This window comes from Liolophura sinensis, chromosome 6 (genome assembly GCF_032854445.1).
Source record: "Liolophura sinensis isolate JHLJ2023 chromosome 6, CUHK_Ljap_v2, whole genome shotgun sequence".
Taxonomy (NCBI): Eukaryota; Metazoa; Mollusca; class Polyplacophora; order Chitonida; family Chitonidae; genus Liolophura; species Liolophura sinensis.
Genome location: NC_088300.1, coordinates 71,103,530 through 71,129,418, shown reverse-complemented (window position 1 = coordinate 71,129,418; position 25,889 = coordinate 71,103,530). Strand labels below are relative to the sequence as shown.

The window sequence follows — 25,889 nt, the reverse complement described above, 5'->3', positions numbered from 1 at the left end:
AAGAGGTTAAGAGGTCTTAATTCCTTGCAGCTTCAAGGCACAAGTCATCATGTCCCTCAGGGATAAAACCAGCAAACCCTTTTTTTTAACCTCCAATACTCTGGAATCATTTGGCACAAAGCCCAAAACAGTTATATCTGGCAGAGAAGATTTTTGGAAGAATTCAGGTAGTACATTTTTATTATGTTCTCTGTGGCCAGGCGATTCCTAATCAATACCCTGTCTACCGCCATACACTGCTGAACCCTGGCAGGCTGGGGAGAGGATGTGGGCTTGAAGCCACTGGAAATCTACTCTGACAAACGATCAATATGCCTTAAGACTCAAGCAGACAATAGTGGCTGCAGGCAAAACACACTGTAATTTAGTTCCCTGTCCACCATGCATATATCAAGGTGAGCATTAAGGCACTGGTTACCAGGGAATCATGGGCTTTATATTGTAGAGGATGGGCACACACATTCTACAGGTATTAAATACAATGATGTAATTATGTGAAATTTTAATGATTTCGACAAATTTTTCTGAACAAACTGAAAAACACTCAAAACCAGGCAAACTATAACAAAAGATAAAATTCATATATGCTATTTAAAGAACATGGATATCCATATCAGACTGACATTTTTGTAGCAGGTTTAAGGCCGTCAAGATTATTTCAGTCATTTCCACTTGTAACCTTCAATCAGAAAGGAGTGGTCTCGTGTTTCGATACAGCAATCTTCCTGAAACCTGAAGGCCTGTCAACTCGTCCTACATCATGTTAATCTACCAGCATCACACGGGAGAATCATTGAGAGTTTTTTTCATGAACACGGTGCATTAAACACTACAAATTTGGCTAATTATATGCATTCGTGTTGGGGAGGATGAAAATTCCAAAAGATGCCACTGCACCCTAACAACTAGACAAACATGTAGATGTGCCTTACAATTAAGCTTCCTGGCATTTACAGCCTCGGCCAATCAAACAGCAGACAGATTCAAGCTCCTGACTTCATTGGTCAGAAAGGTGAAATTCTGACTACTCTCCAATCCTGATCAAAAAATTTACTGAAATGTGACCGATTGTTCTTCATATAGGACTCACCCGTAGGGTTGTCATCACTGGGCATGTCACTGGTGGAGGCTAATGCAGCACTAAGGGAAGAATTCTCATCATACACCTGGAAGTCGATGCACTGTAACTGGTGGGCGTACCACTTGGGCTTGTCTCCGATTAGGGCTGGGTCATACACTCCTGTCTGGATCCTGAGGAACACCACGTTGTCAGGAGACAGAGACCATTCTGCAAAGTATTCCACAGCCTGAAACCAAGCAGAACCAAGAGCAGTGTGAAAGACCTGGCAACCATTACTGCTCAACACAAGAAAAATCAAATGAAATCTGAAATTTACAGCCATCTGTGCTGAAATGACCAAATCGCAATGTGAACATCTACATTTATCAATGTCTGAAATTTTTATCCTGATCTCAAAAAAGGCAATTCTACTTTTTCAAACACAATCAGATGAGTTCAAATATTTGTGGATTAACTCAGCAAGTTATAAAAAGCCATTAATACAAGCGAGTAGCATGACGAAATATTTGTGTGCGTGCCTGAAGAGTACAACAACCACCCTACAGAGGTACACCTTCATGATCATTGCTGGTAGCCACATACATGTACAGGGAATTTTTACAACAGGTGGCCAAAGAGCAGTGTTCTCAGTGTAACAGAATTGTCTTTTGCATGAACTTTTGAAGGACAAAAAAGCAGAAGAATGTGTATATTAAATAATGCGGTCTCTTCATTCACTGCACTACAGGCTAGTACCGCTGTATAACATGTTTTCACAATACTACAGTAAAGCTCAAGTTAAAAGTCAAAACCAAGCTGGAGATTTGGGCAAACCTAAAGGTCTTGTAGAGGGTTTGTAGACAGTCAGTCACCTGCAGAGTCAGTGATCTGTCCACTGTGAAAGATCACACACATGTGGCTGTAAGCCCACGCGCTGGATGTGGGAAGTTTTTGACGCAAAATATACTTCTTTGTTAGATTGATTTAAAAGATGTACAGGGGGAACAGCCCGGGGGAAACCCACGGCCATCTGCAAGTTGCTGAGAGACCTTCCCACGTACGGCTGGAGAGGAAGCCAGCATGAGCTGGACTTGAACTCACAGCGACCGCACTGGTGAGAGACTCCTGGGTCATTATGCTGCGCTAGCGCGCTAACCAACTGAGCCACAGAGGCCCCATGGATAGCAAAGTGGCAATCTTCTTTAAGTCGTGATTTATGAGTGAGTCCATGCGAGATTTGAAATGGATCATTACGACTGCTAAAACTAGCTCAATCTTCATCTCCCATGGCAAGTTGAAAGATGGACAAATATCTTTCGTTTCTTCCATAGAAGGTTTTCCTTGTTATCGGAGTCATTTGCCAGTGAAAAATTATCCGCTACTCAGTGATTTAGAAAACCAAATTGACACTTTGACGCTGACACGCCATGCAACAACAACAACGCAATATTACATTACGAATTTCATGTACAGATGTGGTAAAAAATAAAAACAAGATAAAGGACAAAAGTTAGATTTTGACTGTGACTGTGGAGAATTTGTAGTTTGTATGAAACTATGTAGGAAAAGCAAGCACTTTGTATGTGAATAGCTTATATGTGTATCAGTACACATATGATTACGATTTTTTTTTCTGTTCAGACAATAATGTTTTGGTGTTCACTATACTTGTGTGAAAAAATATCATGGGTTACTTGTTGAAAACACCAATAACTGCGGCACAGCCTACATGTCCGTCCACCGGAAGCAGCATACAGTGAAAGGTCTGCAGCCTGGTGATGTCCGATTCTGACATGAACATACGTGTTTTGGGTTATCTTTTTTTTTTGTTATGTTTCGCGACAAATGGTAAGACATAAGCGTGAAGGATCACGGAGAGGCACGGCCACACGAGACTGCTGTCTGCAAGTGTTGGGGTGAAGCCCATGGTGGGAAGCCAGCACTCCTGCATGTGCTTTATTCACAAGAAAGTGTCGTTGGTTTGTGAAATTAATGTCAAGATTTGGCCAGTTTACTATAAAATATCTGTCGCATGCTTCTATATGGCATAATATAAATGCATACCAAAATTAGTGTGCCAACCGTTCACACCAATCAGAGACTTTGACAAGCACCAATGTTAATTTTGTGACAAAGTTATCGGTAATTTAATGGATATCCATGCTGACTATTCTATACCATAATGATATATGTAACATTTATAATACGTACCTGAGTTCGCGCAATTCTAGCAGTAAAGTGGGTTTTCACAGGTCGAGATTTAAGAAAACTGTATAGTTGAAATGCCACAACTGGTCGTGGGTACAGACGAAGAGTTCTTGTGTGTTCAGCAAAATTGCCCAAGATGTTTGCAGAATTAAAGAAACGGACCTGTAAAAACAAAAAAAAGTTATGAAAAGAATTCTAAAGACCACATTTTTTAACCAACAAAATTTCATATACAAAAATGTAAGATCAGTGTCAGCAATATTTTTTCCAGGATTATAAAGTTCCCAATTTGATAAAACACTGAATATGTATTTCACTATGGTGTACAAGAGCATCCAGAACCTTCATTTTCCCATGTTATTATGGTAGACAAAAATACCGGTGCAGCACTGGAGTCAGAACTGCAAAGTAGTTCACAATTACTTTAGTTCAAAATACAAAACTGAATAAAAATGTTGATAGTCAGTGAACAGTTTTAAATTTCTAGCCAATTATATTTTACAAATAAAAATTTATAAATGCAGATTTTTACTTCTACATGTATTTTATAGATCAGCCTTTTCATCCAATGTTATAACCAAATAGAGGACAGGATATGTGGACTGGATATCATATTAAAACTTGAAGAAAAACAAAGTTTGTTAAATGTGCTTCCTGGATTCATCATGGGCACTGTTGATACAACAATACACATAAACACATAATGGCTAAATCAGTAACATGTATTTGGTATTAAAACAAACATGATTTCATAATTTCACTTTCAATGTTATGTACCGCTTACATCAAATTGAGTTATAGAATAAATTATACATGTAAATTTACAGACATTTGTAATTAGAGATTTGGCCTCAACAATACACGGGGCTTAGTTCATGGGAAAAACTATCTTGTGAAGAAATCTGAAGGCACTTCTCAAATCTTCAGCGACCGAATCAACTCTGATTCAAATAAAACTTCATCTACCTCTGTACATTTTTAGGGATTTCAGTATATCAGAGTAAATCCTAAATTAATAGATGACAGTAACTGGATATCAAAGATGCGAAATGATACTGGCATGCCTACGACAGTGAAAAACCAGTCATGCTTCAAAAGGTAATGGTGGGGTACAGCCTTCAACACAGGCATGGGCGTGGCATTTCATGTAAGACTTCAATACCCTCTTAAATAGCACTAGCAGCCTCAATCGATGCCACATACAAGCTTAATACAAAATGCTTCACCCTGCCTTATAATTCTGGCTTCTAAATAAACTAAAGGAAAGTACAGATTCTTGATCTTCTTATAGCCAGCCAGGTTTCTATGGCCTCTGATGTGCTAATATAGAAAGTCCATGGTCAGAGCTGATTTTATTACTCCCATTAACATCTTCCCAAAGAACGGAAGATCAGAACAATGTTCTTGTTTACCACTTCTTAAAAATACTCCCATCTTTTCCTCCTGCATGCTTTAAGTTCTTTTATTCTGAGCCTATACCAAAATGGTTCTACATGTAACACTCACCCAACACCGTTCAATATATAGATATGGCTCATCCCTACCAACAAGGCTTTCTATTTATCATTTTTACCAGAATCTAAAATGGATCCCAACAGATTTGTTTTGTTGAGTGCAATTTTGCCAGAATTCAGAGTAAATTTAGTACCGGTATCACAAAGACATTGCTAAATTTATGTCAGGTTTTAATGAATATAAATGTCAACAGATTTTAGAGACCCTGTGATCATAACTTTAATGATCTGAAACTATTGTAAAAATTTGAATTTCAACTTGAATGTGAGTGTTATTACATGAATTCAAGCAGATTCCCCTCATTTTGGCTGAAGGGAGTCATACGGCAAATCGATTTCCCGCTGAAAGCAAAGCCCTAAATAGCAATGAACCATTGCACAGTCCCAGGACAAAGGTGCTAATGCTGTACGCACTCTGTTATCCTTGACTTACGCTGAGTAAGCTCATGAGAAAGGTGGTTCTACAGCTGCACGTGGGCCATTCATCCCACATTTACCTGTGGCATGTTCCAAATGCCTTGTTCCCATGAACATGTACTTCATAATCTTGCCATGTTAAAGCTAGACTGGAGAGATAAAAGCCTGGGGTCGATTCCACAAAGCCCTTTCTGACTAGAGTCAAAATTTTAAAAAGCTTAGTTTTTATTACAAGAAGCTGAAAGAACCCCTTGCAACTAGATGGGACATTGTCCCTCTGTCGCTCAGGTCAACTGCCAACCTGCTCACAGCGACAGATCGTCTGCGAAATGACGCAAGGGTTTCCCCGGTATGCAGTTGAGTTATTATGTAACAGGTTTAGGCGATGGAATAGGTCGAGATAAAATATTCATGGCTAACCATCAGCCTACTGTATGCCATTAAATGCAAAACATAGCATCCTTTTCCGACTTATGTTGATATTTGAAACAAGTTTTGTTTTACAAATTATACCAGGAATAGACGACAGTGTCTTTACTAGGCATTTGTTACGAAGCTAAACTGATCAACAGGTGCCCCCTTTCTCATGAAATTGTACGATATGCTGTTAGCTGAAGTAAATAGCATTCAGCTTACATTGGAAGAGTACTGTACATAATCTGGAATAATAACATATTTAAACTTGACTGTCATATACCTTGGCAATATATTTAGAAATTTAAAAAAAAAAAAGGAATTTCTTGTGAGTTTCAGATTCACTCCTCACTCATTAGATTCACTCATTACCTCACTTTGTTAACCACAAAAAAAGTATGTACTTTCATTGTGTAAGAATCAAACTCGTTATCCCACTCAACAATGGTTTCAAGGCATGCATGTTACCACTGGAACAATGCGTCAGGAGCCATGATATATTATGGTGAATATAAAGAAATTTTATTTCTTTTTTTGATTTATTAAAACATATGCGTGAGCCAACATGATACTTCATTATAGCTTACTACTTCCTAACTAGACAGCAAATAAGTGGAAAAGATTTTGGTTCACCTAATTATATTTTTTCATGAAGGGAATTGAATCAGGATAAGGTCTTAACATAGCAAAGCCTGCTTTTGATCCTACTTTTGTCTTTTCATAAACCAAAAGGTATAAAGCCCATCACCCCAGTTTTTTCACAGACATGTCCTTCAGTATTTGTACTTCACATTCAAGCAAGTTTTATTTGTTTTGCTGCATCAAAAAAACTTTTGCCTCGCTGTTGCATCGAAATGGGATGATTTCCTATCTCGCTGCAAGGGGTCCTTTTGACACCTTGTCATAAGACAACATTGATAAGGGGGGACAAAATTTTAATTTCTAAAGCCCAAAAACAAGCTTTCAGATCATATTTCAGTTTTTGAGTTTGGTCAGAAATGGCTCTGTGGAATCAGCCCCTGGTTCCTTATTCCTTAATATAGATATTGTCATGGACGACCAAGGCATTGCCAAAATAGATGACAGAAGTTCCCTGCCTCCAACATATCGCCAGTAATTCCAGTTGTTTAAAGCAAAAGCCCTGGTAAATTCCTTCCACAGAGGGATTTAACATTTGATAGGCTTCTCTAAGAATGTCATTGGTATTCCAACTATGTGCTTGAACAAAATGACACATTGGTCCTTATCCCCTATGCCGGGGGAATACATGAAAGGGAGTTCAGAAACAATTTACATGTGTCCAGCAAGTGATGCCAGAATGTCTGGTGTTTCCTACTGAGACATCTTAACACAGAACCATTTCCTCTTTTGAAGCAAAGATTTATGAAAGGAGACAGGCAGCACAATGCTGATGATCAAATCCTATAAATATTTATTTATCTGATTGGTATTTTACGCCATACTCAAGAATATTTCACTTATACAACAGCGGTCAGCATTATGGAGGGAGGAAACCGGGCATAGCCTGGAGGACACCCTGACGATCTGCAAGCTGCTGGCAGACCTTCATCCTTACAGCTGGAGAGGAAATCTGCATGAGATGGACTTGAACTCACAGCGACCACATCGGTGAGAGGCTCCTGGTTCATTATGCTACGCTAGCATGCTAACCAACTGAGCCACGGAGGCCCCAAATCCTATAAATACTTCATGTTCTTACATTCGAATCAGAAGAATCTTTAGCACTGAAGATGAATCATGTACATTTACATTCAACAGCCAGCATGAGGAACAGTGTGTATGAAGATGCTATTTATTGAATTCCATGAAAAGAGAACAAAACATAAAGATGACGTCAAAACTTATCTTCAAATACAGTCTTTGACATTTTTTTCAATTTTTTTTGCAGGAAAAGAGAGTATCTGAAAATTTTTTGGAATGGTATTTGGGTATTTGGGACCACCTTTTGGTATTTATCGTCATTGCATGATAACGTTGTAAATAAGGATGTGATTCATGAGATTAATAAATTTATTTGAATGTAAATTTATTGCTTATATCCAAACATGTGCATTTAATCTGAATTATGACACTATTTATGAATATATTAAAAATATAAATATGATCAAAATTTAGATTGAATATATTTGTTACCTGAAAAGATCAAATTCTAGTGCAAATATATGTATTAAACATGTGCTACATCCTCAATTATATTATATATCAAAAGGTGGTCTAGAATACCCACCATACCAAATTTATTTTTTTTCTTGTCTTTTTTCTTTAAAGAAAAACCAAAACAAAGTACCCAAGACTACATTTACAACTAACTTTTCGCACTCTTTCATCTGAACTTTATGTAATTTAATTTATTAAATTTCTTCTCCACCTTTAAGCTTGCTATCAGTAAAGCTCTGGGAATCAAGGGCTGAACATAAGGAATAGTTTTATCCATCAGGGCATGCTGTACGAAGCCCACTACACGTTACGGGCACATAACGACCACTGCCATGTAATGCCTACTAGTACACTGCTGGTTGCCATGACAGTTATATCCTCGTAACATTAACAAGGCTACATATAAGCAGGCCCTGAGTATTACATGTAACTGTAATCTAAAATATTATAAAACAGGGGAACAAGAAACTACATGAAATGTCCCACTCAACCTATTACAATAAGGCATAAATTTGACACAAGCATCAAGAAAAGAGCTTCAAGTCGAATGGTGATTTGGTGTGATAAATCGCAGCGTAATGTAAAAAGAGCCTGTGGTAGAATAATACTTACATTGTACTTTATACAGAGATACTTTATGCCTCATAACAGACATCAGAGGGAACAGATAGCCTGAGACACAGATGAGGATGTATGGTTGTAGCTTACCATGGCAACCCTTGTGGCCACATCAACAGAGTCAATGTCATTCCCATAGATCAATGGATTAAATCCTGTCTGCGATGAAAAACTCTCTCGACGCTTCCACATGTCAGGATTCTGAGCCAAAGCATCCAGGTTCTTGATTGGCTGAGGTGTCATACTCATACTTGCCAATGCCTTCAACAAGCACAAAGACATGTTATATGATATGAACACACACAAAGTAAGTGCATATATACATGTAATATGATATCAATGAGTGAAAAGACATACATGTATACATGCCAGGATTGAGATTAGAATCCAATTATATCCCAGGTTTTATCATTATTACATATTCTAATACATGTATTTCATGTACCATAGTATATCGCGACAGTATGGCTGCTATACTGCCGATAACAAGGTTTCATGCATAAAATACAGTGTTTGGATAGCACAAGTCTGCTACAGATCTTCAAATTCCAGTACAAGTGTACATGTACCTCTATCCTGGGATTTGACTGGATCTACTTTATTCCTACACTGGTCTTACGGGGGGTTTTAGTGAGTTACAAACAGAGAACAGATCATCGTACATTTACCAAAAAATAAATTATTCCAAGTTTTGTCAAGTCCAAGGACATCGAGGCTGAATACAAGTCTTAAATTTCATTGGCACTCACTTAGAACATCTAATGGTGATGAATGAATGTTAAATATACGGCTTTCGTACCTGCCCGGGGATTTTTTCATAACTTATTTCGCTTATACTCTTATCTCGATGCATGTAGTACCTGTTTGAGATGGTTCTTCAGCTGAGTTCCCTCTGGGTCAGGCAGTGGAGGTAAATCCTGGCCTTGGGCTGGGTGAATCTGACACAGATTGAAGTTCCCAAAATTCAAATATATGTAAAAAGTCAACATGCATTTTGTGAAATGCTTTCATCATCATCTGTCATGTTGGCTTGTATCAACATTTCTAAATATGAGAATTGTATATATTAACTACACGAACCATTCCAATAACCAATGTAGTTAATGAAACAATGTTTACAAAAACAAGTAAACATGTCGTGTGTATATGTACAGGTCATCTGGAGTCATACATTCGCTACGGTTTTGGATGACTAGAAAATAGCCAATACACTATATGCAAAACACTGGCATCCAAATCACGAAGGTTATTAAGAAACATAGGTGCAGATGCTAAGCTTACTTTATTTGAATCCAGGTCCACCAGCCAGACATCATTAGGTAGACCAAAGTTTCTTTTGTACATCAGAAAACTGGCTGGAACTCCAATAATGTACGGGGTGGGGGCCAATAACAACTGAAAAACAGAAACTCAAGATAATGACAGACTGAAAAATTACCTGACTGTTTGTCTTACATCCAAATGTCAGACTTAACATGTTTTTTATGCGATTTTTATGTAATGTAGCTGCGACAATGCATATAAATTACAGATACTGTTGTTAATAATATTTTATTTTATTTTACTTTCCTGGCTAATTCAAGTTGGTTTGGGTTGTACAGACTGTTATGAGTAATCTGACTCTGCTCTCAAAGTTATTCACAACATAAATTGCTGGTATTTGAAGCAAATATACTTTTATGCTGATTTTTATCCATCAGAGATAAAGGCATGGGGATGCAGCAATATGGCTATGAAGGCTAGACAGAAATGTGTGTATTGTAGTTAACCAGTCACTGTCAGTGGCAGAGCATGTGTAGTGTAGAAAACCAAAAACTGACTGCTTCAATTGTCACGCCTTAGGGTTTTACATGGAATCATCAGATGCAAAAAGCCATTGTACACAAGATGCCTGGCACAGCTGCTTTACCAAAGAGCAAATGGCTTCCCTTTGACATTTAACTATGTTGCTATCCCAATTGTGTGGGCACATGCCACATGTATGCTCAGGTAACATGAACAGTTTAATGCTACAGCACATAGACTGACCAGAATGAAGTTATTAACATGTATTCTGGAACACAGCCTAAGAAAAGAAGCAAATAAAAAATTGAATTTACGCGCCTAAAATTAACCAAAAAGGATCTTTCTAGTGTGACTTGTGTACATTGCAAGGTGCTATGACAAAAAAAAAATACCGACAATATCTAAAATTAAATCATTTTCATTAATTAAATTATTGTTATTCCATAAAATGCATCTACCTGTTTACGCATAAACACTGAGAAAATAGCACAATACCCCATGCCACTTTTTCTGATTTTAAAATCTGTACCTGAACAGAGGTAGGTATGTAAAATACATGCAGATAGAACAATATCCAGTTAAAGTTAACATGACTGACATGTTCATTATCAACTTATGTCTCACACCAAAAAAAAAAGCCAACCAATTTTATAATACAGTCTACAGCAGCAATCTTCTGTCGAATCTATGTGGTGTCGTATAATTTAATACTTACCTTCACCTATACTACTGACCATCCCTGAAGTTCATTTATTTATTATAGACACAGGTGCATAAATGGGGTAACCTGCCAAGACAGATGACAGACTCACCTGCTCTGCAGAGCTCATGCATGTGGGCAGGAGAGGAATGACTGGGAACATGTACTCCATGGGGTAAAGCATAGAGACAAAGGCCATCACACTCATGGACAGAGCATTGTAGTCTCGGGATTGGAGCACTAGCTGTAAACAGAACAGAGAAATACATTTAAAAACTGCAAGGGAAAAAACAACATCTGAAATAAGATAAAGTATTGCCCAACACAGAAACAAGTAAACAGAGAATGGTACATGTATTTGTGAATGAACTGTTCTCGCCGGGTTTGGTTGCAGCTTAAAGTATGGAGGTGTATCAGGTATATGTACCTGCTGAAGGCTGAGGGTTTATTTCTTCCCTCTACTCATAACCCTCACTGTGTTATATAAGTGAAACATTCTAATGTTTGGCTTTAACGCCAATCACATAAATAAATAAACAAGACTGCAAGTCATAACCAAACAAAACAACAGACAACAGCTTGGATCTTGTTTGCACCAATTTAAACAAACACTTCTTATATTCTACCATTATCTATGGTAAAATTTAGATGCTCTGAATTATTAAGAGTCATGGATCTAATATGTCCTGATCAATATAAAAATTATGGCAAACCACATTGTTCTCCCTGGAAAACATCACAAGTTACTGTTTTATGAATGAGAGGGTGCCTGCAGACATCCAAATTAGCCAGACCTAAAAGGCATTTTTGCTTGCGACAATGTGACAACGTGACAACGTGAAACATGCACTCTCCCTAGAACATGTTGTAGAATACACGTGCTCTTCGCATTCCAGTGATCCGTCAGCTCATATGTTACTGATATTTCTCATACAAATTCAGGAAGCTCTCAGAACATAATGGTGAAAACACTTTTAATATTTCTCACGTGTACTGGACAACATTAGCCAATGAAATTCACATAATAATGTTCTTCTTATTTCTCCATCAATCCCAATTGTGGCAGGCACCACAGCTGTTGCAAGCTTCCATCATAAGGAGTATAATTACATACATGTATATGACCGATGAGTATAGGTCAAAGGAAAATATGTACAAACTTAGCATCTTCATGCATCAACTGCTCCACGCACAAGAGCAGAATTATGCAACAACTGATGTGTAGGCCTGAAAACCACACACATTTCAACAGTCCATGTATGGAATCCATTTTCGTTCTGGAACTTGACAATCAATCTTTTTTTTTTCTCACTTATCATTTCCCGCTGTTACATCAATATTTCAGGAACTGGAAAAACAAGAAATCCTTCTGGGATAAAATCCAGTGCTATCTGATTAGGTTTATTAGTCTCTGTTTCATGTTTTGGTTTATTACAACTTGAGCCAGGAATGGTAGTTACAAACATTTCGCCAATGAAAGCCAGCATAAGCAAACAGATTTTGACATGAGTTAATTGCTCACCTGACGGCTGAAGCCAAGTTTATCATATGAGTAGTTCAATGTAAGTCATTCGGGCCAATTTTAGGTACAGAATCCAGTGCATAACATTAGAAACTGGTCATTTGCTGGTCATAATAACAACGTTGTTCAGTGGCTTCATTTGGAAAGTAAGAACAAAGTCTTATCATAGCTAAGGGCTCCACAACATTATATAATCTGTCAAGATGTTGCACAAGGCAGTTGATTCCATTAGATACTCTCACCTGAAAAACTAATCATGTTCAAAGTTCACCACATGCCAAGTAATGCATGACCATTTGATAAAATTATCTATATGTGCATGTAGACCTGTGTGAGAGGTTCTTACACTGACATCCATGTACATGATTACATATTTATGAGAGGCCATTGGTAGATGTGCATAACAATAATAATACATAAGTGGTAAGATTAAAACAGACAGGACCAAAACTATCAGCTGTAACAGGCAGCCTTTTAGCCTAAATGTCGAATCACAGGTGTTTGTTCATGTGGCTATCACTGCTGCTGCTAACGTGCCCTTTGTTGGGTCAATAATGGGCTTTCCCTTGTACACTGATTGAAATTTATACCTGTCCAGCAAGTCCATGGTAGCTAATACGTATTAGAACCTGGTAATCTCATTTGTGGCCTCGCTAATGCAATTCCATAATCAGGCGAGATGGCCCTTTTCACACACGCAACACCTGGACTGCGAACAAATGCTGAAGAAATACAACCTTCCATTCTGACTTCACGCATCAACTATACATAAACATACATGTATATCTTGACATTGATTCCCACTTTTTTCAGTCATGGGTTCGTATATTTATTTTGATTCAGTTCTAGATCATAATGGTCAGAAAAATTTCACTTAAATGACAGTTGCAAGGTTGACATGCATGGGCAGACATTGGACAGAAACTGCTGGAACCACTGTCATTTGCATAAAAAAAAAAAGGAATCCTTAAAATCAAATACAAGTAGTACATACTTAGATATTAATGCAGTAACTAAGAATATGCATTATTTAAAAAAAAAAACAATGCAGTAACCTACATGTATATGCTACTTCTAATGTCATTGTAAGGATGTGCTGGACAGCTGTGACAGAGATTCTATTATTCCATTAGTACATATATATTCCGCAAAATTTGGCACCAAATTCAAAAGATGATTTTATGTGATACATGGAGTGGTATTGCAGTCTACTGGAACCATCTTCACAGTTTATGCAGGATCTATAAAGTCATAAGGTGACCAACGACCAGACAAAAGAAAGAGTGAGCTCTCTACAGGAAACATCATTATCAGTGTTAAAATTCCAAATGGATTCACAGAACAGCCTACCATGACACATGAAGAACCATTTGCTGAGATCATAATCAGGGTGCTGTAAGTGACAAAAAAATGCTGAAGAAAGCATTGTGTGAAGGAATATTGCGATAATACATCACACAGAGTCACACACACAAGTTCATAACACATATTTCAAATCTTTTGTGTTCTGGTGTTTTATATTTTAGGTAAAAGGTTCTGCAAGTTAGCTATATTTCACGTTAATGTTAATTCAGATAAAATTTAATTGCTGGGTGTACAGATCAAGTATAACAACCATGAGCAAGGCCTCATTTTAAAATCCAGAAGGACCTTGTAAAAAATCAAAGAAATTATGTAAAGAAATGGCTGTGTTTCTTTCCAGAAAGGTTGCTGCATTCAGAAATGTTAATAAACAGTAAAAAATCTGTTTCGCTGAAGTATTTTTATGCTGTGTTTTATAAATGAGTTCGCAAAAGAGATTATTTTGGGAAATTCACTTTTGTACAGAAAAAACAAGCATGGTAAACTAGCAGTGTCATATTTACCAAAAAATTGTTTCAAGTGTTTGCCTACTGAAAATATGACCTTATCCTGCTAAATTAACATCTGTCACAATGTACACGTGAGCAAGTTGATAGTTGAAATAAACTGAAATAAATGAACGACGAACACTGATTTTATCTACTATTTATAACAGCAGCATTAAATAAGATTTAGATAAGAGAAAATATACTAGAATGCTGTCAACATTTATTGGAAAATAATTTCATAGTGAATTAAATGAAGTATTAATACAGAAGGCCTGATATAATAAGAGAGTTAATGTCATCCGGCCGTGAATATTTGTTTTCTGGTTATAAATTATTAACATGCAATTCTCAGCACAGCAGAATAGCAGTTTTACACAGGAATGTGCTGCTACAGCTACATTATGCGTCAAAAACAATGCCATAGAGAGTTTTAACACTTTTTTTTCAGATAATGTCCATAAGAAACTACAGTCAAAAACACAAATTTTGGATAAAAATGGGCTCCACAAATGAATCAAAAGGTCACATGAAATCTACATTTGAGATTAACACCTTTAAGGCATGTTTACATGAGATCCAGTATAAAATATATTGTTCATACACTCACTAAAGTCATGAATAGATCTTACCAACATTTCTGTGTTTATTTCCATTACAATCAAGGGAAGAGAATCTATAAAACAAAATATCACCTGAAATTTCTTCCTTACTGGTAAAATTATTTAACAGTTTTGATCATTTTAGATAATGTGAAAATCCAGACTTCCCGTAAAATTAGCTGTAAAATTTCAATGACATAAACAGTCTAAATTTAAGCTGAGAAAGGTCAGGCACAAAATACCTAACATCCAAATGAAAGTTTTCTGCTGTTGTTTTTTCTGCCTTTTTATCTATAATGATATCTCAGCATATGATGTACATGCATGACGGATTTGATGGATGGTAACTGCTGTACCCAAGATAAGCCTGTGACCTTTGGCAAGTAACTAACAAACTTTCCCATGTGTGAGGTAGATTTCCATGCCATATAGATGGAAGACACGTGTTTTTTTCTTTTCCAACACATACGGCATCATCAGTACCATATATATTTACTGAAATATATGATAACCCTTTATATAATGTGCATGTATATTACAAGCATTAACAATTGTCTGGAGTGCTGCTTGAATACATTAAACCTAAACTTCTGCACATGATGAAATTATTTATGTTACACATCAATTATGGATGGCAAATTACTGCACAAATGCTGCTGCTGCTTCTGCTGTTGTAGCATGATAAATATCAAAGCTATCTTCACTCTACTCCGTGTGCAACAGCTAGTGAGCCTGCCCACCAACAGCTACATGTATCTTTTGATTAGATGCATTGTTAATACAGAAATGTCCAGGGTCACATCTCCATGTACATGTACATTCAGCACCAAGATTAAATTGGGGTAAATTTACAAAAAGACCAGCATGCATGTACATGTCTTTTAATATTTAAATTTATTTCAAAAAAATCAAAAGCAAACAATTAAGGTCATCATCCCATGTACATTCCCTGCACCACCAGAATTATCCGTCCCTTTAAACTCAACATATATATGGATGAAGATTCCAGAACACCATCATACATGTATATGCAGTCCTGCAATCATCCACCTATATGACCTAAAATTCTATCTATGGTTAAGCGGCTAATTTCACCTGATTCCAAGAGTTCTGTTTATCTTGCTTCAGAATGGTGTTTTGACATTTGTTTAAAATGTAGGATGATATCCAAAGTTCTACAGCCAAAAATAATATCTAATGACATACAGTATAACTGCTTCCAAAAATGCTCTTTTTTCGCCAAATTTAAGGTTTTCACCGTAGTTCCATGTATGATGTGAGTAGCATTTTTTAAATGTCAAATTATACATCTCTTTTACAAAATAGTCTCTAAAATCCCAAGAGATCTGGTATTCTAGTATATGGCATTTATCCCCACGCAGAGGACAGAACGTTAATTATCCTGCTGAGCCACTATTAGCACCTGCACCATGTTTTAAAAACAGGAAATGTATCGCACAATTACAGGTGGGTGTATATGCCAATGTTTTGTGTGGGAACAGTAAAATATGTGTTCACAGGCTTTAAACATTACTACAAGTCCTGGAATATACTCCATATATAAATTAGTTGGTCTATTTCATCATTTCTTAATATCTGCTCTAATTCAATATTATTTCATTTGATGGAATAAAGACAACCAGCATACCACATACTGAAATTTGACAGAAAACAGTAAATCCATGGAAGACATTTTTTTTATACACATGGAACAAACACTCCAGACCTCAAGGCTTGCACTATACATCACACACCAGCGTACCTTGAGAATGACAGATTGCAATCTGACAAACATTGAATGGCCAATATATGTAATATCACACTCCAAACCTTGTAATGCTGCTTATTCTCACATTACCACCAGCAAGCCATGAATAATTAATCTAGTTATCAGGAGTTGTGAATGCATGAAGTCAGCGAAGTACTAGCTGCACAGTCAGATGCACAGAAAAGTATATATGGAGATACATGTAGACATACTGTTACAGCCGACTTCAGATGGGAATTGTGTAGAACCGTTATGCTTTCTGATCTTAACACATGGATAGTTTGACCACAGGCACATGAGAAATTCCTGAACTTCTATTAAACTGTACATCAAAATGACGCCCTCCTTTAACCAGTTGACTATGCTACAAATTAATTATTTAAAACTAAGTGTTTCTATAAGCAACACATACTAATTTTGATCAAAACAAACATGCATGTATGTATGTATGAGCTACAATGATTTTACTTCCTTAAAACGCTCAAATAAATCAATTTAATATGATCAATCATACAACGATCAATACATACAATTCAATTTAATGCTTATGTTTTATTTGCACGCAATGATTTCAGGCAATATCAAATGTACAGAATCAACCATATCACAGCAGATTTTGTAACAAAAACCACAGTGATCAACTTACCTTATGTTCTAGAATAATACAGGTGAGTACTTTGAGACAGGTGTCAACTCCAAGAAGCTCCAAGGGCAGGTGAAGGGGGAAATCTACCAGACCAAACCTTGTGTGATCCGGTAATGCAAACAACAACGGCGGCTGAAGGTCTCGTGGCAAAACCTGTACCTGCAAGAATATACATGATGGTTAAATAAGATTTATATTTTTCTGCCACCCAAATAATCACTTTTTTCAGAAAATTTATATTTTTTGTCAGTATAATTTGCACTTCATATATCCAATTCAGACATCATGTCTTTAGGCCATATCTTACTGTGTTGATAGTAAAATTCCCTAACATTTACATGTTACTTTTTTTTTTTAATTCTGCAACTTGGATATAAATTTTCAGAATACATGTGCACAATATAGCAAATATATGGTAAGGATTTGGCCAGATCAACACATGCAATGTATCTGTATATTCTGTAGTCATATATAATTGTTGATAAGGATATGAAGATTCTTAAAGTGCATAAATTATACTCAGTCACCATTCCACATCCAGAAGCTTTGAAGAATTAGGGTGGAGTGCTTCATCGTTCGGGGTGGGGAACTAAGGGGGCTTACTAGCTCACCTCAACTCTGGTTTTGGAGGGCACTGGGACCGGAGCGCTTAAGAGGCGTAGAATCCATGTTTCTATCTCACGGACTTCGTGCATGACGAGCCCTGGGGTACTGTCTGATCCCTGGCCAGTTAACACACCCCATACTGTGTCCCTGAAATAACATACAAACAACCTATTAGTTACACCTGTAACTCAGTGCAATGCACTGCACCCATATGCAAGTTTGGGTCGATTCAGTGTGATACATAAAAATTTGTAGTCCCCATACTTCATTATATTTTATCTCCATGTTATTAGTTATTTTCAAAATTAGCTTGGTCATCAATAGGACTTTATTAAATTGCGGGTTCCATTCATTCAACCCATAAGGCAAGGGTTCAAGGGCTGCCAAGGCCCTGAAAGCTCTTACATGTAGGTGTAACAGACAGCTTTAGGTGAACAGAAGACACAGTTAGAGGTACAACAGCCTTGTGAGCATATGTGAATGTCTAGCAATGGTTTTATACATCTATGTCTGCCATCCACCCCCCATTATCCCTTTCTCTATTTATATTTCTCCTCTAAAAATTGGATTCTTGCCCCCTGACATGCTTGAGTACTGCACCAAGCACCCCTGATTAGATTTTACATTGTACCCATGCAGGTCAAAATTTGAAAAGAATGGTAAGCATATATCTACATGTACCTGCACATATGGAAAACATCTACAAAACATACGTAGTGACATGTATGTAAGTATTGGTACAATGTACATGTAGGCCTACATAACAGTATGTAAAAAGAGTGTGCTCATTTCTTGCATTACAACATCCGTTTTAAAATGCTTTTAGTGTATGATCAACAGTAAATATGCATGAGTCAATCTACTGTATATGTAAATCTCCAGGTCCTCATCCAAGCATCTGCATATGTGCACATGTACATTGTTTAGGTTCTGTACATCAACCATCGTAAATTAACTATGGAGCAGGTCTGGAGAAGTGTCATTCACAAGCTGTGGTTTCCAGTCCATTTATTTACTGGTATTTATGTATGCATAGCTGCTGGGTGCCAATTAAGGATTCAAATCTGCACTCAGCATTGAAACAGGCTGGCTGGACTCTCGCTGAACCGTGGACTATGTCAGCCACTGTTTAGCTCTAATACGTGTTGCTGGAGGCTTGGTAAACACTTCAGACAGTCAACCCAGCACAAACACACACATGATCTATACCCATACTAGCACAATGGACACGTGCAAAAACATTTTATCCAGTTACAACTCATTTAACTTATGTTTCATGATCAAAGGTCTTCAATGAAACGTTTAAGCATATGTGCATTATCTGTGTGCAGGTTTTTTCCTTCTGGCATGGAATTCACAGTACATCTTAATGAGCCAAGTACACATAAACATGTGATGAGAATCCAAACTTGTCAACGCATACATATCAATATATCAATGTACATGCAGCTCTTAAATGTGTTGGTACATCAAAAAAAAACAATGTTAAAAGTTTGTAATATACAAGATAACTTTCTAGAAAGAATAATCAAGTCAAATCACAATTTAGCCATATTAATTTAAAAGATGAGTCAAATACTAACCTTGTTGAGCCCTTGGATCCTCCTATTCGCTTTGTACAACTTCTGTCATGACAGGCTTCAATAAGTCGCCTCAGAATAAACAGACATTCCCTAAATGTGGAGAAAAATGGATGATGGCTTATAATGCATAATGATGTGAGTGTATTGTTCCGCACTCGACAAGCAGTCTTAAGTTTACGCTTAGTTCTTGGTGAGCGAGGATATGGAGCGTCTTGTTCACTCCCGGGGATGTTAAGTGAGGTATCACCGCTGGATGTGCTTCCAGAATGGTCCAAACGCTCTGGCCGCGCTCGTTCACTGGAGTGGATTTTACGTTCAAAAGGACGAAAAAAATTAACACAGACACCATATCTTACAATCCCCGAATCCTTTTCAGTCAACGTAAAAACAAATGAAGTGGTCTCCCTCAGACTCATCCGTTTGGGACCCACATTGATGCATCCTTCGGGTTGGCAGAAAAACACAACATCGTTGGGCAAGGGGAAGTCCTTATGATCCTCCACAGGATAACGCCGCAACAATTCTGGCGTTTGAGCAACATTGTTGTTTCTGTTTGGGTGCCGAGAGCCGCAAATCACCACATAGTCCAGCAGCCTTGGGCAGATGTACTTTTGTTGCATTGTACACATTTTGATTCAACAATGTTTGTTACAATAAAACAGGCAAAACTTCACAAGATAACTTAATGTGATCACATATAACACCAAACATGGGCCTAGAACATAAATGTCGCTGGAACTATGCTATATACTGCAACTGAACTGTGTTGGTGCAGGTGTTCTCTGCCACTAATGTTCTCCCATTGTTCTTGGGTCAGCCATTGCATGCTGGCACACTGTACAACCAAAGACATTCCCAAGGGCAACTGTCTATAAGCTCTGTTGGCAGTTCAGCTGGCTCTGATATCGGCTTCATACTGACATCATGGAGAATAACCAGCAGCATCAGGATTTAATATCACATCATTGAGCTGAAGTCTGTAACAAACATGGGGATGGGTTTACGTATAGTAGATCCAAAATATACCACATACATTTTGGTTAACAAATACAAGTTAACAAATGATATAAGTTTCAGCATTTTCTTTTTCACTCATTGTTCCAATAAATCACGATTTTTACATGATTGTAAAACACTTGTATTACTTTGATCTTTGAGAAATTAAAAGTATTCAAAGAAATCTGGTATTCTACATTTTACAATTAGCATACACTACAAAAATAAAAAAGTCACTTCAGTTTTACTGATATATGTCTTTATATGCATATTACATATTACAATTTAGACTACTAGAAAGTGGATAATAGTTTTCATCAACTGCATGAATAATTATTACATTTCTTAACTAAAGATCCCCACAAAGAAAATGTCTCTCCCATTTGGCAATCATTAAGGGAATTTCAGATACAGTCAATGGATGAAATAAAGACATAATGTATTGATTTATGAGTAATACAGTTCTCAACACATATTTACCAATAAAGGGTTTCCTAATAACAGTGTTGTTTCGCCCAGTGTTTGTACTATCACCTGACCACAGAGGCAAAAATGGACAGGCAGAGTGAATGTATCAACAAATGAATGAAATTCCTTTACAAGAATTCCATAAACGGAACCTGTATATCAACACATGATCAACCATTACATCTATCCACATTGCAATTATTACTATACCTATTCTTCCAATGTAATGACTCTCTATTGCCTAAGTATTATTCTATCACAAGTGCAACCACATACCTTCGCATTGCTCAGTAAATGCACGTCTGTTTCCAAATGTACTAAGGCCTACACTGATGATGCTATCACAGCCCACGCATTAAGATAGTCCTATTCTATCGTGTAGGCCTATACACGGTTGTACATGTCTCTCTATGCGTCAGAGAAAAATCGATACTAACGAATTTAGGCTGGTCTGTGAGAAAGATATCGATTGGCCAGTACCGAAATTGACTAGGAGAGCGCTGTGCTATGGCCTGTCGTATTATCGGCCAACAACCTAAGCTGTCAATTCAGTTTCACTACGTAAATGACTTACGCGCAGTTTTCAATTTGCCTGTCGCCATAACGCCAAGGGCTTGAATAAACACTATAGAACTAATAAAAGCATTCACTTTCATGTGACCAAATAAATAAACAGCAGGTTGTCTAGCAAACTTGACTTGAACGTCACTGAATTAAGTGCAACTGTGTGTGCAACACGAACCTGTCAGTACGAAACAACCGTCTGTCACACTATGCAGCGAAAAACGAGGAATTCCCTTCGAACATTTCACCAACCACCTGCTTACAGTTACGATAGGTACTCCCAACGTGTTCTCCAGCCATCAGAACAACTGACAAACCCCACTCGCACCGAATTTAGTGTATTTTTAGCCTCACAAATGCACCACTTACCGGCAGAGCTTTCCTGTGCAGTCATCCCTGTCGGCGATTCCAGTAACTATGTTAAGCAGCTATTGACGTCATTTCCGCCTCTGACGCTTCTGACGTCACGCAGCATGAACCGCGCAAATCAGCTGTCTAGCCATGGCTGCATATCAAAAACTTCCTGCGTTGTGAGTACGATTTAAGAATATTTACCTCTTTAGTCTAAACAGTGTAGTGTCTAAACGTACGTAATTCAGCTATGACTTAAAGCCAAACCGATGTATAGGCCTGACGTCACGCAATAGGCCTATTTAGGCTTATAATCAATAAATTAACATGTTTACAAGCGCGAACAAAATAACATCCAGTTGCGGATTCAATGGGGTTGGGGGTGGTGGGGAGGTGGAGGGGACACCCCTACCCCCACGCTATTAAAAGAAAGAGAATAAAATTCTATAGGCCTTCTCCCACCTACTGTACGATAGACGTTTCGCTAGACATCCCCGCCCCTCCGAGAGAGATGCCTCTGGATCTGCCACTGATTAAATCTTACATCCACATATAAGTAAAACTTGAACGCGCTGTTATATACTGCAGGATTGAAGATCTTGGAGTCAATCAGGCAACTTTCAAAACGCTAATAAAGATACATAGTAGATACATAACCGTACGTATTTATTTCTGAAGTGTAAATGTACTTGTCATGTCTATCCAGTCAACCTGTATTCTAGCTACAGGCTGCCCCCAACCCCAGGCTAGAGGGGGTTTAGTATATCTGAATACGTACGACCATCCAAGGATGCATCTTGACACAGTTTCATACACAAAATAGAAGACACAGTTATATATTTTGTTATACCACAGAGGATGAATATTAATTTACAGGCCCTTTATTAATACCATGAGGTCACATCATGATGTTGATTACCATTTTGGTGAAATCACCAGACGTATATTGTTTTTCTGTTCTTCTGTTCTTCGAGGTTTATGTGGAACGGTCATGTGCCAGGTGTAACCAAGTATTAACAAGCAATCAATGAACGGAAATTGTAAATTGTTATTTATGTATTTCACATGTATGTGCCAAAAGCATGCAGGCCAACAAATTACACAATATAGACTACTCACGCAAGCGATCGACCAAAGAACGTGACAATGTGTCTTCAGGGTATACATAAAAACCACTTTCACTCTATACACAGGCCTGCGTTATAACTCTTAAACTGGTACACGCGCACATAACAGAAGACAAAATATTGCACCATCGGTGTACCCTATTTTTCTTTCTTCATACATTTTTTCATTTTTCTATTTAGTTGATTGTTGTTTATCGCCATACTCTTGTACTTTTCTTTTGTACGGTGATGTTCAGTTTTATGGATGTAAAAATCGGTCTGCATGTGAACTGATATTCAGGACTTCTATCCTGAATACATGTTCACATTGTCTGCATGGACGGACAGACAGACGGACATTGTGACGGTATCCCTTCAGCATAGCGTGTATATGTAGCACAAAATGAATAAACAAGTATTGGCCTAAAGGAATTTTCTGGATAAAGCAGGCTTTCTATATTTTGTTATATATATTTTTAACCGGAAGCCTACTGCAGGCTGTAATTATTGTAAACGTATCTAAATTTAGTTTTGAGTGCAAGTTTCATCTTCTCTATCATACTTCACTCAAAGGTCCAAGACAATACTTTGTATATGTCAGTGAGAATCTGATGTACCCTGTTCTATTTTGTATAAGAGTCAAGGATCACGTCTTAACAAAAAAAACGTTCTGGAAGTGTTAGTGAGCAATATCTAGTCCCCTGTCAGTTCTCTGGGAATACTATATATAGAAAATGTTGGAACTTACAAGCAATGTCATAAAGATGTGTGCATATGCCTACTATAACGCGGTGAATTATTTTACATGATAACCAAAAGAGTGCGAAAATGTTTCTATAGTGTGTTTAAATATTATGTGAAATTCAACGAGCAAAGTTGAATTAAAAAAACAGCCTAAAATGAAAATAAATTCAAAAATAATCACCAAACTTGTTTTATACCATAATATTATACACGTTTCAGTTAAAAATCTTAAAGGGTGCGAAAAAACCATAACATGTAAAACTGTAATGTACAACTTCAATCATTGAAAGGTTCAACCAAAAACGATAACCAAAAACAAGTGCAAATTGTGCAAAACTGTTTTATACTTGTACTTTTACACATTGCGTGTTATCGAGCTGTTACAAGTGTCTGACAAATCAAAATTGCTCGAGGGCCCCACCGGACATATACGCCATCTCCATACCGTTTTATATCAGTCCTCAGACACTACCAGGAATTACTTATGAAATGCTCTTTGTCCACGCAAATATTAATGGAGGATAAAGATCTGCGTTTACTCTAAGATTTATGTCAAATTTGCTGTACCACCATACATGTTCCTGTCCAATTCCGCAGACAGGAATGAAATATCGCGTTTTCCTCTCCACACAGAGACGATCTATTCCAAAATTTCAAACTGTATAATATGTCCAGACAATTACACTACAATGAAAGCCTCATCTGATTGGTTAAGGACTTAATAGTGGCAGCAAGCGAGCGCCTTTACCATCTGATAGCAAGGCTTTGGTACCTTATAGATGTAGCAACTAAATACGATGATGGCTAAATTTTAGGACGCGACTTCGCCAACCCTTTTACCACCAGTTACTGGGCTGAAACATATAGCGCTTTAAGGTCAGTTGGGGCTTCGGGTTATGTTAACAGGCCGTTTTGTCTATGTACACTGCTTCAGAGAAATTCTGGTGGTTAATAACATATTGCACAGCTTGTCCAACATGACTGATGCAGTCAAGAAAATACCAGTGATTGTTAAAAGGACCTTTTCAAGGCCAGACAGTAAATATATATATATATATATTTACTTAGTTTTCACTCTGATTTATGAGATATTTGTGCAATCCAAGTCTTGCTCGGGGAATTTTCGAGGAAACCTAGTAATGCTAGGACGTAAACAATCTGTTAAATTTAACAGAAAGTCAGTTGTCGGAGTGATACTAGAATATATTCTGTTAATGCAGCTAATTATTCTGTTAAACGTACAGCAGCAAAATATTCTGTTAATTCAATGTAAGGACCCTGTTACCATATTATGATGAATATGACACAGTATGTCATAATATATCAGAACACAATCTAGCATCACTCAGACAACAGACTTTCTGTGAAAATTGAGAATATTTTTTTTAACGATATTGATTCATTTTGTATAAACGCCAAACTCAAGAATGTTTCATGTACTTATACGTCGGAAGTTAGTTTTATGGATGACAGAAACCACGCAAATAACAAACGGTTAATCAAGGAATTTCTGACATGCAGTACAGAGTTTCACTAGTAGATCGAGTTCAATATGTACGACACATTTAAACAGTGGACATCCAAGTGCTTGTTATGCTAGGAAGAGGCAAGATAGGGACAAGCAAAGGCAAAGGTAATGTTAGCAGGAAGCCTGGTAATAATAGTGATGTGAAGAGACTGGGTAATGTTAGGAAGAGACCTGGTATAATGTTGGTAGAGACTTGGTGATGTCAGGAAGAGGCTTAGCAATGTCAAGATGATACCTGGTGATGTTGGGAGGAGACAGGGTAATGTCAACAGGAGACATGGTAATGTTTAGGGACTTGGTAACGTTAGGAGGAGACCTGGTAATGTTAGGAGACATGGTTATATTGGGAGGAGACATGGTAATGTTAAGAATAGCCCTAGTAATGTCAGGAGGAGACCAGGTAATGTTAGGAGAAGACTTAGTAATGTTAGGAGACATGGTTATATTGGGAGGAGACATGGTAATGTTAAGAATAGCCCTGGTAATGTCAGGAGGAGACCAGGTAATGTTAGGAGGAGACTTGGTAATGTTAGAAGAAGATATGGTAATGTTAGAAGGAAGCCTGGTAATGTTACCAGGATACCCAGTAATGTTAAGAGGATACTTGGTAATGTTAGGAGGAGACATGGTAATGTTAGGCTGAGACATGGTATAATGTTGAGAG

General features: G+C 37.4%; 1 protein-coding gene across 8 annotated transcripts in view; it reads right to left on the bottom strand.

The window, feature by feature from the left end:
• The window catches only part of LOC135466455 (MAP kinase-activating death domain protein-like), a 56,836-nt gene extending 34,858 nt beyond the window's left edge, over positions 1 to 21,978 (bottom strand). For 7 of the 8 annotated variants that reach the window (XR_010444116.1, XM_064743929.1, XM_064743932.1 and 4 more), the window contains exons 1-10: positions 21,866 to 21,978; positions 19,469 to 20,445; positions 17,891 to 18,032; positions 17,280 to 17,438; positions 11,007 to 11,138; positions 9,691 to 9,804; positions 9,270 to 9,347; positions 8,500 to 8,670; positions 3,272 to 3,430; positions 1,091 to 1,307 (exon numbers count right to left, since the gene is read on the bottom strand). Coding sequence is in view for 7 of the 8 variants with exons in the window: in XM_064743929.1 (XP_064599999.1) it covers positions 1,091 to 1,307; positions 3,272 to 3,430; positions 8,500 to 8,670; positions 9,270 to 9,347; positions 9,691 to 9,804; positions 11,007 to 11,138; positions 17,280 to 17,438; positions 17,891 to 18,032; positions 19,469 to 20,097 (1,801 nt within the window). In the remaining variant the exon portion in view is untranslated. Of the gene's footprint in view, positions 1 to 1,090; positions 1,308 to 3,271; positions 3,431 to 8,499; positions 8,671 to 9,269; positions 9,348 to 9,690; positions 9,805 to 11,006; positions 11,139 to 17,279; positions 17,439 to 17,890; positions 18,033 to 19,468; positions 20,520 to 21,865 lie in introns of those variants that run through there. The other variant, XM_064743930.1, reaches the window with a different exon arrangement.
• Between the last annotated feature and the right edge of the window lie 3,911 nt (positions 21,979 to 25,889).